A 15,513-nucleotide genomic window follows, 5' to 3' on the forward strand; every position below is an offset into this window, starting at 1 on the left:
GCTATTTAAATAGACGAATCAAATTCAAATATATCACTTACAAATAGAAGTATCTTATAAATTCGATAAATTATATATACGTGAATTCAAGAAATAATTTCATTTATATATTAGACGATTAATATATCAGTCCTTGTCCTTGATACTCTGGTGCATAACATGGGTGACCACACCAGTATCTATGCGTATTTACATACATACATACATATGTATATATGTATGGGGATCAAATGCCGGTTTTCGAGCCCCTCACAGTAGAAGTAAAAAGAAAAAAGGAAAAGGAAAATTCCAAATAAATAATCCTCCATTGACGCCCCCACCACTCTCCTCGGAATATGTGTCTTCCAAATAATTGATGTTTATCGCTAACGGGTGTCCACGTGTCGCATAACGATGTATGTTATCCATCCAACGGGAGGAAGAACTCAAATTTGATGGAAATATCTCGGTTGACTCGAATCAATTCGCTCCAAAAATTAACCCAAAAAAAATAACCAAAAATTATTATGGGACCAAAATTTTCAGTTTAGAATTCCTTTAATAGAGACAAATTCAGGTGGCGTGAAATATTTTTGGACATATCTCCGTGAAATTCCTCTTACAAAGTGAGGTTGCTGGCTTCGCACCCCTTTATTATCGTGTTAACTATTGAAAAAAGTTAGTGCAGTGTCACGAATCACTTACTTGAGATCAGAAAATTTTGAGTTTGATACCATGTCTCGTACAACGACTTCAAAGACCTAGTAAAAGTCAGTGCCCAAATTGATTCAAACTTAAATCCAATAAAAAAAAAAGGGTTTGATTCCTACATGGGATGGTTCGCTAATGCATGATTCAAATGGTTACGACACAATATGGTTGGATTTACACCTATTTTAAAACGGGTCGAGGTTGAAATTGGTTTCAGTTAGCCAATCCGATTATGTTCCCACTAACGAAGCTTGACGGTTGACTGCACAATAGAATTAGGTAATTAGTTACCTTAGATTAAACCGTGTCATTATTAGAGCATTCCAAATATAAGAAAACGAAGACGGTTTCGATATCGTCAAAACCAAATTCTAAGAAAACAATATAAATTGTTATGTTAATTCTTTATGAGAAAGGAAGAAAATATTTTCCACGTGGGTAATATTTTCTTATGGGGTAATGAGTGACGCAGCTACGGGAGACCTTCCTATGTGGGGGCGTGTGGAACAGTGTCTAAACGCGGTCCAAATTTCCAATAGACCGTCAATGATTGGACGGTTAAACTGTAGGAGCGGAAAGTTCTTTCCGGAAGCAGCAAAAACAACCTACGCCGAAACAGCTCCACTAGTGGAGGAAAATGACCAAGAGAGAGAATAATCGAATACAGAAACGAAACCACGAGGATGTGATTTAACGGACAAAAATGATCACCCCGAGAGGTGAATTTGTGTGCCAGTACGGAATTTAATATTCACTGAAGGCATCTCGTTATTATAACTAAGGCGTCAAACGAAAATTAGCCTTAATTAATAGGTCGAAAATATCGTGTAATATTACCGTAAAAATATATATATATAATGAACAGGGATTTCGGAATTTGACACCAACTCTCAATGAGAACGAAGAGGTAATATGGAATTTTGTATTTTATCCGTGGAACTCCTCGTACTAATCTATTTCTCCTCGTATTTCTCACTTTGCCGCGATGCTCATAATTCTGTGGCGCTTCTCTTGCGGTGCAAGGCTCCAAATTCACTGAAATTATTTGACAGCTGGAGCAAGTCGAAGCGCAAGCTATAATTAACCGGTTAAGGACAAGTCGTGGTGTAAGGAAAATTAAAAGGAAAAAAAAAGAAGAAAGAAAGGAAAAATCGAGTAAATTTTGCTATCAATGTCAGAGTCACACTCTTCTCCTGTTCCTCCAGATCCTTTCCCCCTCCCTATATAAACCCCTCTTCCCCCATCGTATTGGGAGTTTATATGGAGACCTGAAACACTGAGGAAAACTCTTCTGATCAATTGCCCCTCCCCCTCGCCCTCCCACTCCCCTCCCAAAAAGAAAGAAAGAAAAAAAAAAAAAAAAAAAAAAAAAAAAGAAGAAGAAGAAGAAGACGCAGACAAGATCATAAATAGGATCCTCTTGTCTGTCCTTGTGTAAAACAACACTCGCTCACTTTTTTCTCCCTTTGGTTGCAACGATGGACAATGGAGAGGAGTTCCAACACTACTGGGAGACCAACAGGTTCTACCAGACTGATGAGCTTGACATGTATGCCTATGTCCCCAATCCATGAAATTAATTAACTTATAATTAACCCCTCTCTCTCTCTCTATCTTGATCATGTGAATTGACATGGTTCTCTTGTTGTTGTGGGTGGGATGGTCGGGATCGATGTTTCGTTTCAGTTGGGTGGACGAGGCGATCTCGGGGTACTACGACTCCAGCTCCCCAGACGGGGCGGCGTCGTCCTCGGCGGCGTCCAAGAACATAGTCTCCGAGCGGAACCGGAGGAAGAAGCTCAACGAGAGGCTCTTCGCGCTGCGGGCCGTGGTCCCCAACATCAGCAAGGTAAAATCAACCCCCACCCTGCAGCTACCTACCCTAGCACTTACATCAGTAACATATGTATCATATCCCCGTCAAGGACCACATAGAGTCACCGGACCGTGTGGGACCCACGTAACTATGTATGCTTGCTTCGACAACCATGGTGACTGTTTTCGGTTTCCCGTCTGGTGTAGATGGACAAGGCGTCGATCATTAAGGACGCGATCGACTACATACAGGAGCTGCACGAGCAGGAGAGGAGGATACAGTCAGAGATCATGGATCTGGAGGGTGGGGGGAACCGGAACTGCTCCAACAACACCGGAGGACTGGGCGGGGACGTCTACGGCGTTGACTTTGACCACGACCTCCCCCTCTACCTGAGATCCAAGAAGAAGAGGACCGACCAACTGGGCTATGATTCCGGCGGTGGATCCCGAATTTCCCCCATAGAAGACCTTGAAGTGAGTCTATTCTCTCCCTCCCTCCATCTCTTTCTTCACTGAACTAACTGATCCACGGTGCGGAACAAATATTCGGTGAGTGTCACTCAGCCAATTTGGCTGTGTAACACTGAGTGCTTAAAAATATGAAACTTACCTCACAACGGACGCACAGATTCCCCCTTATAAACATTCTGAGTGGTAATCAATATATTTTCCACAGTTCATTCAGCGCATAATCGGACAATTACCAGCTACAAGAGCTAGCCTGGGCCCGTTCTCACCGGAACGCCCCGTATTCACAATCATCATTATCCACGTAATTATGCGTCGATCAGACATCTGTCTCTGATGACACAACGATTAATATAGATTGATTAGCCGGACAAATGGGGGAAGTAAATAGTCCAATTCACTTTGCTGATTATTTTAATGGCAATGATTGGGTTAATTGAGCGATTAATAATTTTGGTTGGGGTCAATGATGTATGGATGTCGTGTGTGGGGTGCAGCTAAGGGTGACATACATGGGGGAGAGGACAGTGGTGGTGAGCTTGACGTGCAGCAAGAGGACAGACACAATGGTTAAGCTCTGCGAGGTCTTCGAGTCCTTAAAGCTCAAGATCATCACTGCCAACATCACCGCTTTCTCCGGCAGGCTCTCCAAAACTGTCTTCATCGAGGTTAGTTCACTTCACTTCACTTCACTTCGCTTCGATTCAGATTCGATTCTTTTTCTCTCTTTATAGGGGGGTCTGTGTGGGTTATCTCTCCATAAAACATTTGTGTGTCCCATGCTCTCTTTTTGACGAGACTTCTCTCGAATACGACGTCACTGTAATATCACTAGATCGGAGCTAAAAATGGTGCGTGCAATATCAAAGCAAACCTATTGTCCCCAGTTTTGGAGATCAGCTTTTTCCAAAGAGACAATAATAATGTTGATGATGGGTATTTTAATTTTGCTAGGCCACCTAATCAATTAATTAGGTTTATATCAATAATCATAATTCATCCATCCTTGTTGCCCAATTTTATGGGTATATATATATATATATATAATAGATACAATTAAATATTAAAAGATAAAACAAATGGTCCGTGCCTCCTTTTTATAGATTATACATACATAGACATATATATATAGGTCGTTTAGTTATAACAAAAGGGAAAACAAAGTAGGCCATTCAATCTACGTCCACATTTAGACAAGCATGTTACCAGCTGGAGATAATAATAATGTTGATAATGGATATTTTAATTTTGCTAGGCCACCTAATCAATTAATTAGGTTTATCAATAATCATAATTCATCAATCCTTGTTGCCCAATTTTATGGGTGTATATATATTTATATAGTAAATACACTTAAATAAAACAAATGGCCCGTACCTCCTGTTTATAGATTATATATACATAGACATATAGGGAAAAAACTTGGCAATGCAATTCTATGTCCACTTTTAGACAAGCGTGTTAGTGAATCCATCGTCTAGTTAGGCAACTAGCTGGAAAAACGTGAAACAATTAGTCCGTTTTTTTTTTAGATACCATCTATACATTCATGACATGAAAAGTCAGGATCCGTTTGATAATAGAGTTAGATTTTGAAATTTAACTCCATTCCAATTAAAATGGGTAAAAGGCCAATAAATATGTTGGTAAAAAAGTAATTATATATATATATATATATATATATATATTGAGTAGGGTTGTAATAATGGAGTTGAGAAATGAGATAAAAAAGTAATAATTGTGTTGTTGAATTATGAAAAAATGTAATGAATAGTTAAGATAATTTAGTATTAAAAATTTAAATTAAATGATAATTACGATAAAAAAATTATAGAAAAAGAAAAAAAAACTAATAATTGTGATATTGAATTAAATAAAAAATAAAATTAAGCGAAGCGAAGAAAAAAATACTTTGACTCTAAAATCAAACTAACCCTAAAAATCTCTGTCCATATGTCATTATCATCATTTCCGGCAGCGCAATTTCATCACATGTATCGCAGATATAAATTAACCGCGAGAAGCCGATATAGACGAGAAATAGGCCAAACCCATCTTTCTCACAGTACTGTCCAGCAGAATTCAGTCAGAGAAATGCCAAATTTCAGCCAAGCAAATGCCATCTGCCAATTTGTTGCTTTTGGTTCATACAGGGAATGGAAATTGGGAGGGTGGGTCCTTAAGTAGTAGAAAACAGATGGGACTTCTTTAATAAAGCGGATATATTGCGATCCTGTTCCCTGTTGATTTTTCATTTTCACCTTTCAATATTAATTAATTTAATAAATTGCCCCTTCCAATCGTATATCAGTGAAATAATATATTTTTTCATTTAATTAATTAATTATTGCCTCCAATCAATTGATTCAAATAATTCAATATTTATTCCTTTTAAGTAAAGTCTCGAATTCAAACTTTGTGAATGACTTATACTAAAATTATTCCCTTAGTGGGCTGATTATCCATTAAGATTTATCCCCTTAATAGTCCTGTGTACTATAGTATCCAGTTTTTGGATACTATACACAGAAAAGAAAAAAAATTGTTGCCTCCAGTAGAAACTTTGGTATCCTAGTTGGTTTTATTTTCAAGTTCTATCCAAATTTTGAAGTAAAATCTTATGCTTTTCTCGAGGATTGAGCTGCTGTGATATTATGGACACCAAAGCAAGGAAAAGAAAATATTAGAAAATTGTGTACAAAAGATGAAATCAATATTCAATTAAGACTCGAAAGCCTTGTCGAATCCGAATCCTAAGGCAACCTTAGTAATCACGCGTTGTTAGCTGTACCATACCATCTATTCAACTTTCTTCTTTCATATAAGAAATGATTCGTATAAGATAATATATATATTCCACACGGGGGAGCTGGTGGGAATTGAAAAAACTAAATAAAACGTGATCAAAATGTTGTAATTTCATAATAGGATGAGGATCATTTTTATAATTGAAAAATGGGTTCCCAAACGCGGTGTCCTTTTCCCACTTCCACATAACATACACTCAGCATGTTTTTTAAATATTTAATTTTCAATGGGAATACGGAATACTCCCAACTTAATTATTGATCAAAACTGTCTTATCTCAAGCGTGAATTTGGTTCTAACCACATTTTCAGTAGGGAAAACCATGTATGGCTCCAACTTGACTGTTCAGTCCTTGTGATTATAGAAAATGCACGCCGGAAGAGACTTACCTCTTAGTAAGTCAACTTAACTCGACTGAATTAGTCGAGATCCAATTGAACTTTCAGATATCAGGGTTCACACCAAAAAAAGAAAATAATGTATTGCAATTAATATTTTATTTGTTGATTCTATCACATCTCGTGATTTATTTTCCGTATATTGTAACTCATAGTTTCATTCTCGTGGCCACCATTCATTTTTTTTCCCACTCTATTTTACCATATTAATTCGTACATTCTAGGACCACACCCATATTTCTCTAGTAAAAGCAAAACCCATGTTCCTTTCAATTAACATGATAATTTTTCGAAATTATTTCATTAGAGGTTAACTGTTTGCCAAAGCGAAAGGTCATCATCATTTAACCAAAGAAGACAAGAAACTGATCCAACTCACCAGCTCATGTGAATTAATGATCTCTATAATTTGCTCTAGTCTTCAAAAACAAAAAGTCATACATAATGGAAATTGAATCACTCTGTGGTTTGTTGTCTATTTCTAGCATATATAAAGTTAAATTATATTATTACCAACGTGGTTCACGGATTATAATTATTTTAATCGTAATCATTTTGCTATTTGTGGCTGTAGTTGGACGGTGGGTTTCATTGCTGAGAGAAAGATATATATTTTAAAATATTTATAAAATGCAATATTAGCCTCTAATTGTGAAATTCAATTATCTCTTGGAATATCTTATTGGGCCCTACCCCAAAAACTTTGATTTTTAAATGTTCTTATTAAAGATGCCATCATAATTGCAAGAACAAATCTATAGGATGTCGAGCCTCTACTGGACTTTTACATTCATTATTGCAAGCCTAGCTAGCTAGCATGTGTCTTAATTTGGTAGGATCTTGCTTAAAATTTATAAAACTAATCATTAAATATATGGATCCATTATTATTGCCACATACAGCAGTGAGCACTTGCAAGTTGCATCTGCATAACTATGAATAATCTACGATACAATTTAAAGAGAGATCGTACATTCGTTTCAAACAATTGTATCATACAATTTTCTTTAGACGCATCTTATGCACATATAATTCATCTAGCAATAACTGCATACCGTAAGATGAGTATCATTTCAAGTGTCATGATAGCGAAAGTTTCTAGCATCAACCTAATTGAAGATTACTGACTTTATATATCGCCAAATCCACCTTTTTCATAAGGTGGGTCCCCCCCGTAAAGGTTGGAGGTGTCCCATAGGTGATGAAATGATTAATAGAGTTCTAATTATTAAAGTGCTTCTGTAATCCCCTTGGGAAAAACTAGGGAAAAAAAAAAGGTTTGGTAAATGAACAAGAATTGTTCTTGTTTTTGCAGGCAGACGAGGAGGAGAAAGAACAACTAAAAGCAAAAATCGAGACCGCAATTGCAGCTCTAAATGACCCACAGAGCCCTATGAGCATGTAACGCCAACCGCGTTGGAGTTTAATCAATTGTGGGAAAGCCCGGATTTTCTAGAATATTAACCTCACTCCTATGGTGTTCGGATGGAGATGATCACTACATGAGAACAATCGAAGATCGTATCAAAAAGCCCCACATCGGTTAATTATGTTCTCAAACGTTGTAGTCGATTGGGCCGCGCTTCAGTTACTGTAGATTTTTCTTTTTCTTAATGTTTCCTTGGGTGGTCATCAAGTTCTCTGGTTGAATTTCAACTTTGTATCCATCCCTTCTTCCTTAGTGAGAAGTCCCCTTTTCTTTTTCTCCTTTCCTTTTTCTTTTTTCCCTTTTATTTGGGGGATAAGTGAGGAGTCTATGGTTTCTGTAATTTGATGAAGCTCCCAAGGCCCTGTGGTGTAGTCGGTTGGTTAAAATGATGTAACTTTCAGTTTACATGAGGAATTTATTATTACTATACTATTATAATTATTATTATTACTGCTCCTACTGCTACTACTGTTATTATCATAATCATCATCATCATCTTGAATTCATTTTGATTAGAAGCAAAAATAAATAAAAAAGGAAAATAAAAAAAGAGTGTAGAGACTAAATGGAGGGATCTATAAACATCTAGAACATTAAGCCGGTGAATTAAAGATGAATCGAGATGTGATGCATGCGATTTCCAAGTATCTGTAAACTGTATTTTCTCATGATCCGTCCAATAAAAAAACGGATTAATTAGGACACGTGGCACAATATAATAATGTCATTGGCAATTCTTGATAATTGAAGGTCTAATTTTATATTATAGACGTGAAATTTTTTAATAGATGAATTAAAGAAGAAACAAAATTATATTAGACTTGCAAGAAAGAGAAAAATCAGCTCATGCAATACAATTCAAAGACTTACAAGTATGGACTAGAACTTGGATCTGCATGGCTCCAAATCAATGAAGGTTGCTTGCAAATGTTTTATGCTGGATATGTGTGTATATATATATATATAAGTATGATACCCGGTGCTACGCACCGGCACCATCATCTTATTTTTCATTATTGTTAACACTATGTAATTTTATAAATTGATTAATAAAAATTTAAAAATTTAAAAAACTCATAGTAGTTTCAATTTAAGGAACTTAACAGTAGAAATCATTAAGACAATAAAGGGAGAAGATAATTCAGTTTTCTCAGAAGAATTCTTAAAATTCAAAGAAGAAAAAAATCCAAGAAGTGATTAATTAAATTTTAAAAATCCTTTTTTCAAAATAATGATAAGCAATTTTAAAAATCAAATAAAATAATTTAAAATCAATACATTACTTAACTATGAAATAAGTAAAAGTGACAAAGTTAACTAAAGTTTATTATTTTGTACAATAAAATTTAGAGAAAAAGTGAGCCTATATATTAATATTATTTACTTCATAGTTAAGTAATGTATACATTATTGCATTATTTTATATAAAAATATTATTATTATATACTTCATTGGTAAATAATATATACATTATTGCATTATTTTATATAAAAATTTTAGAAGAAACTTTATAATTTTATATGCTAAACATAAAATACTTGATTTGCATAAAAAAACAAATAGCAATGTGAAGCACTTATTCCTTTCGGATTTTTATTCATTGAAAGTCGAATAGAATATATTATAATTACAATAAATTTATTAAAATATAATAAAAATTTTACGTATTAGATTATTTTATAATACTATTATTTACTTCATCATTAAATAATGTATATATTATTACATTATTTTATATAAAATAATATAGAAGAAAATTTATATTTTTATTAGCTAAAAATAAAATATTTAATTTGCCGAAACAACAATATAAAGCACTTATTGATTTCATTTTGTTATTCATCAAAAGTCGAATATAATATATTATAGGTAAAATAAATTTATTAAAATATAATAAAAATAAACAAAAACGAATCACAGTCGTGAAAGAATTCGAATTGTACCATCCCTGACATCACATGAAATAGTAGAACTTTCATATGTATATATATAGATATATAGATATAGAGGCATATATATAGACAAATAGACCAATATTCACAAATGTCAATTAATATAAATATTACAACCACATTTTTTAATAATTTATTGTGCTAGAAAAAGACGAGAATAAAATACATGTATAAATCTTCAAAAATGTTATACATTATTGTGTATACCAAGTTGAATCAACACAGGAAGGTGTAGATTACGTGCTAATGGCATAAAATGGCTTAAATATTGTATTAACTAAGCTGAGCGCTGACAATAACGACTATTATAATGACTTATCTTCAATAGTAATAGTAGTAGAGAATTAGGATGCGCTCTGATTCCCTTTCCCCTTAGCTGTAAGAATTTGGGAGCACATTCTAAACCAAGTAGTGATGCCTGTGTCTCAGCTTTGGAGAGGTGTGGAATCTGCTTTCTGAAACTTGAAACCAGGATGAATTGATTTGGCTATTATGCTGTGCACCAATATGCAGCACTCCAGTAATACATTAATTGCTGTTGTTCCAGGCTGTGCTTGAGGAGACAGTGCACCAATAAGGTCCCGTGATGCCTGGTGGGGTTCCGAGTTGCAGAAGCGGTGTGGCTGTCTGGTTGGGGAGTTGTTCCATGGGTCGGGGAGTTGACCGGAGATTAATTGATATACAAAATCTTACGTGTATTTTGAGGGTTTTAGTTATTTTATATATATATATATTGCCACAAACATGTGTCCATCGGCATCAGGAGAAGGTTTTTAATGTGTGAGGAATTGTTCGGATAGGTCACGCTTGAATCAGATACTAGGATCAGAATTGCGTCATTAGTAGGGAAATTAATCAGCATATGTTCGATGAGGGGCAGTGATGGCATCGATTGGCCTGATGCATGAGTGAGATCAATATAAAAAGTCATAGCAAAGCTTAATGGGCGCCGCGGTAGGCTCACACCACCTGCTTTGTTTTTCTTAGTGAGTCGACTCAACTGAACCTGATTAATTGGGGCTTATTGTACTTCCCAATACCATGGTGCATATGGGGAAGAAAATAAATAACTGAATGCAGGAGGACAAAGAGCCTTCATATGGATAACGTCTTCAGCTCTAGCATATGGGCCAAGTTCATGGGCTCCTCATATGAAAGATTTTAATTACGTTGAATGGACCCATTTCAGATGCCATAGTCTGGTTCAATTATCTATTTCGACAACAGTTATCGAGCTTTTCAATTTCAATATAATATTGACTGAAACTTCGGGCTTGACTACCGTTGCCAAAAAATTTAGATTGAATAAAACAAATGGTCTTAACACAGTTGTAAAGATGAACTGCATTCGGTACCCACTGCATTAGATTTTAATAAAACATAATTGATAATATCAAAAATTATAAGTAATTAATTCAATTTTTCGCCAAAATCAAATCGATTTACCTTTTAAAGTTACAGTTAATATAAGAAGTGAAGGTATAATCTTTTTTGTTTATTTTTTGGATTATAATCAAATTCTATCCGAAGCAACTCTATTCTTTCCCAAATTCAATAATATAATAATTATTTTTTTGTCTTTTTTCTTTCATTTAATAATATTTTTTCAATCATACTTTTTTCTAACTATTTTTAAACTTCCATTTAATTAAACTTTCTCACTCATGATTTTCATAATCATTTTTTAAATTAAATTTTTTAATAATAAATTTTTCTTCTACTTTCACTTCTATATATACATATATATATATATATATATATCTCATACATCAATATATTTATCAACATTTACAATCATTACACAAAATCAAGTTGAGTTGGATCACTTATCCAACTCAAAAACCAAACGCAAGCTTAATATTGCACATTACCAGACTATTATATATTTGTTAGACTTTTGAAGTAGTTAATCGAAACAAAATAAGGAAGCAATATTCAATGCTAATGTTTAACCGAAAAGAAATTGTAATAAACATTCATTTTAAGTATATTAGTAATTTAACATTCTTGTTGTCTTGCACATATAATAATTGTTAAACTAATATAAAAGGCCTTAGTAGAAATTAGGATAAAATCATGATTATAAAGAGTAAAATGAGTTAACATTGTGAAAGGAAAATGAGAGAAACAAAATAACAAAAAAAAGATCGTCTAATCTATACTATTATAATGGGGAACGAAAGTAGTTGGTGTGACTTTTTTTCTCCCAAAAACCCTTAATTAGATAGTAAAATTAAGTTGCACGTAGTGCGAGCACAAATCTTATTGGTTTTAATTCTAATTCTTTATAAAGAAAAATTACCTCAAAAGTAATGATTTGTTATTACTAATCTTCTTTTGTGTGTAACTCGTATTTAATTTCAATTTCTTCTCAATTTTCATTTGGGATAAGTACCAAAGAAATAAAAATATTTGTTAATATTTAAAAATATAGCCTTTCCAGTAATTTGAATATTTTTGTTTCAAAAGTTAAACTTAAAATCTATAAATTCTAAAAAAATAGAATAATTACATATACATACATAAAGAGCATATTTATGGGATTGAAGAATAAAAGAGAAAGGCATATTGGTTGGTGGTGGTTCGTTGAAGGTAACCACCAGTTCTGACGAGGTCGTGGACAGCGGAGATTGTCAACCAAAGGCCCCCACCGCTCAATTTCCTATTTCCTATGAAAATGTGACCAAGTGTACGGAGAAAAAAGAGTAAATCTATGAAGAACAAGATATATAGGGTTACTTGAGAACATATGTGACTGCAAATATTATGTATTAAAAATCTATAAAGTATCTATAAATTATAAGGGAATAGTTATCTCATGAGAAATAAAATACTTTTTGAAATATAAGAACATGACCATGAGATTTTCAGGCAACAACATCGGACTCTTTGGAGACTCCTTAATGAACTAATCCAAGAGAAATGTTTTACAGGGAGAAGGGAGTTGAAATGATTTTTTATATGTCTATTTGAAAATTGAAAGGTACATATAGTAGAAAGAAATGCAACTCTTTAAATAGTCACATCTCTTTAACAATCATATCATTTCACTAGAAAATTATATTTACTAAAATATGAAATATTATTTGATGCTTAAATTTATCTATACTACTTTAACTATTAAATTTATTTTCTTATTAAATTATAGCTTTCTCTTTATTTTGTCCGGTCGAATTTTTATAGTTTTTTGTTATATTAAAGAAGATATAATTTTATAATAAAAATAAAAAATTACATGATGTATGAATTTCGTTTGGCCCTAAAAGGGCCTCTTGAAATGTTGTTTGAGAACTTGTTTCACTTGTACTGTTTGAATTATTGACATTTACCAAAAGATATGATGATTTCAAGAATTAATTTGGTTTTGTTAATTACGTAAAGGGGTAAATTTGTAATATCATTATTTAAGTATGGGCAAAATGGGAAGAAAAATTGGAGAAACACCTCATTTTATTTTTACCATTGAAAGCATGAAAGGTGCAGGTGACAAAGACTATATGAAATTGTTGGGCAACGAACATATGATACAATGAAATTTTGAAATTATAAATCGATATGAAAAAATAGGACAAATGTACATGCTAAAAGGCTAACTCGATTGAGATGTATGTGAGGAAAAAATGTCAAAAAAATCACAAGGGTACAAATGCAATGGTATTTTTGGAATATTAAATATAAGCATTATGCAAGCATGGGACCAAAAGTAACGAATCTGAAATGGTCCAATGAAAAGTCACGAGTGTACAAGAGTATTTTTGAATTAATGAAAATTGAAGAAACATCTTATACTTTTACATATAGTGTAAATTTCTTAGCTTTGTTATAATTTGACCCCTAATTTTCCTATGCATTTTTATTCCAATTTTAATAATTTATCTTTTAATTAAAGTATACTATACTCCACCCGCACATATTGTGCAACAACTCAATAGTCTTTTCCAAATACGCTCATGGATGGATAAATTGATTTGAAAGAGTACGGAAAACTTAGTTATAAAATAAAAAGTAAGAGTTGAAGGTAATATTTGAAAAAGAAACAAAAACAATATGGTAAAGCGTGAGATTAGGAAGTCGGAAGAGGAGATAACAAAATACAAAGAAATCAAACACATGGAAAGAAAGAAAGAAAGAAAGAAAGAAAGAAAGAGATAAAAATTCTGAGTCAACTTCTCTCATTTATTATAGATTATTGATACTTAAATTAAGAATAAAGGATATTTTCAATCTTTTAACCATACTATAAATGAGGATATAGTTACAAAAACCAAACTTTTACTTAAATAATAGTTTAAGATATAAGATTCAGTTTCTATCACAAAAACTAATTGAATTTTTTCATTTAATTATTTTTAATAATATTCAACAGTCGCTTAGACTTTTAAAGCTAGGTTAATGACTTATGTGATGCACGGATTTTACCTTTTTAATACTAAATATAACAATTTTTTCAAGCAATATATTGATATTGTATGTACTTTTTATTGTTTCATTATCATACTAATTCTATAACTATAAAACATAAAAGTACGTAAAATTAATTATAAGAGTACCTAGTACTTTTTCTCTTTTGGTGATAGAGTACCTAATACTTTAATCTCAACAAAAATGTTAGTCCATTCACGCAACTTCTACTTCATTATATAGTAGTAAGTTTTATAAGTAAGTTGATCTTCTAACTTGTAAATTTTTATTTACTCCTTTTATTCCTCTGTATATAGTAAAAAAAATTTAAAAAGTTTTTATTTTTGGGTTAAGAATATTCCGTATATTTTATAAAATAATCTGTAAAAATCGCTAACTATTTTTTAAATTACCGTTATCAATTATAATATTTCTATGATAATCTTCTACTCTGAGCATTAATAATAATTATTAAAATTTATAGATGTAATATTGTACATGTCCACCATAAAAATTTATATATAGCTATTCATATATTCAAATTAATTATATTTTTATTCATATTAATGCAGTTCATTAAATGCACAAATTCTCTTTTACATATGTATATTAGATTAAAAACAAGTACTACTGAGTGCGTTTCTTCCCATTTTGTGTTCATTCTTGCACTTTAATAATTAATTATAAGAAAAAAATAAAATATGCACCATGGAATCGTAAAATTACTAAGATAGTTCTTAGGTTGAAATAAACTCCATAGAATACTCTTTAATAAAAAAACAATACTAACTTCTATTCATGCGAAAACCTCTTTAGTCCCCATAGATAATATTTTAATCAGTTATTTTATATTCTCGGCATTGTATTTTAGTTAGTAATTTACTTCAATGTTATTTTGTATCTATAGTAAATAAAAATGTGATAATCGAAAATAAGAAATATAGGAGGCGGATATACAACAAAAAGGAAGATAAAAAGTTCATAAATTACAACAAACAGAGTTCATCTAAATCTTATTGTCAATTCAACTCCTTTGTGAAATAAATCCGTAGCAACGTGCCGGTTACTTTTGCTAGTTAAATATTAAATTCAATATATTTGCATTAATGTTTGTAAATAAGCCGTTTAATTAATGTTTGTTTATTTTTTCCTTTTGACGTGTAAAATGGACTCGTACATTTACAAAAGAAATGACAAATGAACTCCATACATACGTAAGAAAATACACCATACGAAAATACTATGTTAATATGATGAAGAAATGAAAACGAGGGTCACTTTTCCCTCTATCTCCCTTCCCTTCCCTTCCCCTCCCCCCCTCCTTATCCAAACAAAACAAGCTATAAGAGTGAACTTCATCAATCCTTTTCCAATTCCGGCCCATGGTAATTCCAGCTTATTTAACGGAACCGAGAAAATAGACACAACGACGATAGATAATGCCGGACAAGCATCCAATTGTATTCAACAGCGCACAAGAAGTCTGATCAAAGAAATTTCAGACTCTACCGCTGCCCGAATTTGTTTGTATCAGTTCTACATATGCATA

The 15,513-nt window shown here is 32.6% G+C and overlaps 1 protein-coding gene across 1 annotated transcript; it reads left to right on the forward strand.

Moving 5' to 3' along the window:
* Positions 1–1,954: 1,954 nt before the first annotated feature.
* On the forward strand, positions 1,955–8,052 carry LOC116188346 (transcription factor bHLH35). The gene is made up of 5 exons (XM_031517635.1): positions 1,955–2,239; positions 2,377–2,539; positions 2,713–2,982; positions 3,474–3,644; positions 7,498–8,052. Exons 1-5 carry the CDS (start codon positions 2,169–2,171, stop codon positions 7,585–7,587), a joined length of 765 nt encoding a protein of 254 aa, XP_031373495.1. The 5' UTR covers positions 1,955–2,168; the 3' UTR covers positions 7,588–8,052.
* The last annotated feature ends 7,461 nt before the right edge of the window (positions 8,053–15,513 follow it).

Source organism: Punica granatum, chromosome 8, assembly GCF_007655135.1.
Source record: "Punica granatum isolate Tunisia-2019 chromosome 8, ASM765513v2, whole genome shotgun sequence".
Classification (NCBI taxonomy): Eukaryota; Viridiplantae; Streptophyta; class Magnoliopsida; order Myrtales; family Lythraceae; genus Punica; species Punica granatum.

Coding starts and splice junctions, on each gene's coding strand:
- LOC116188346 (XM_031517635.1), top strand. CDS start 2,169: ATGGACAATGGAGAGGAGTTCCAACACTACTGGGAGACCAACAGGTTC. Junction 2,540..2,712: donor TGGTCCCCAACATCAGCAAG/GTAAAATCAACC, acceptor CGTCTGGTGTAG/ATGGACAAGGCGTCGATCAT. Junction 3,645..7,497: donor CCAAAACTGTCTTCATCGAG/GTTAGTTCACTT, acceptor TTGTTTTTGCAG/GCAGACGAGGAGGAGAAAGA.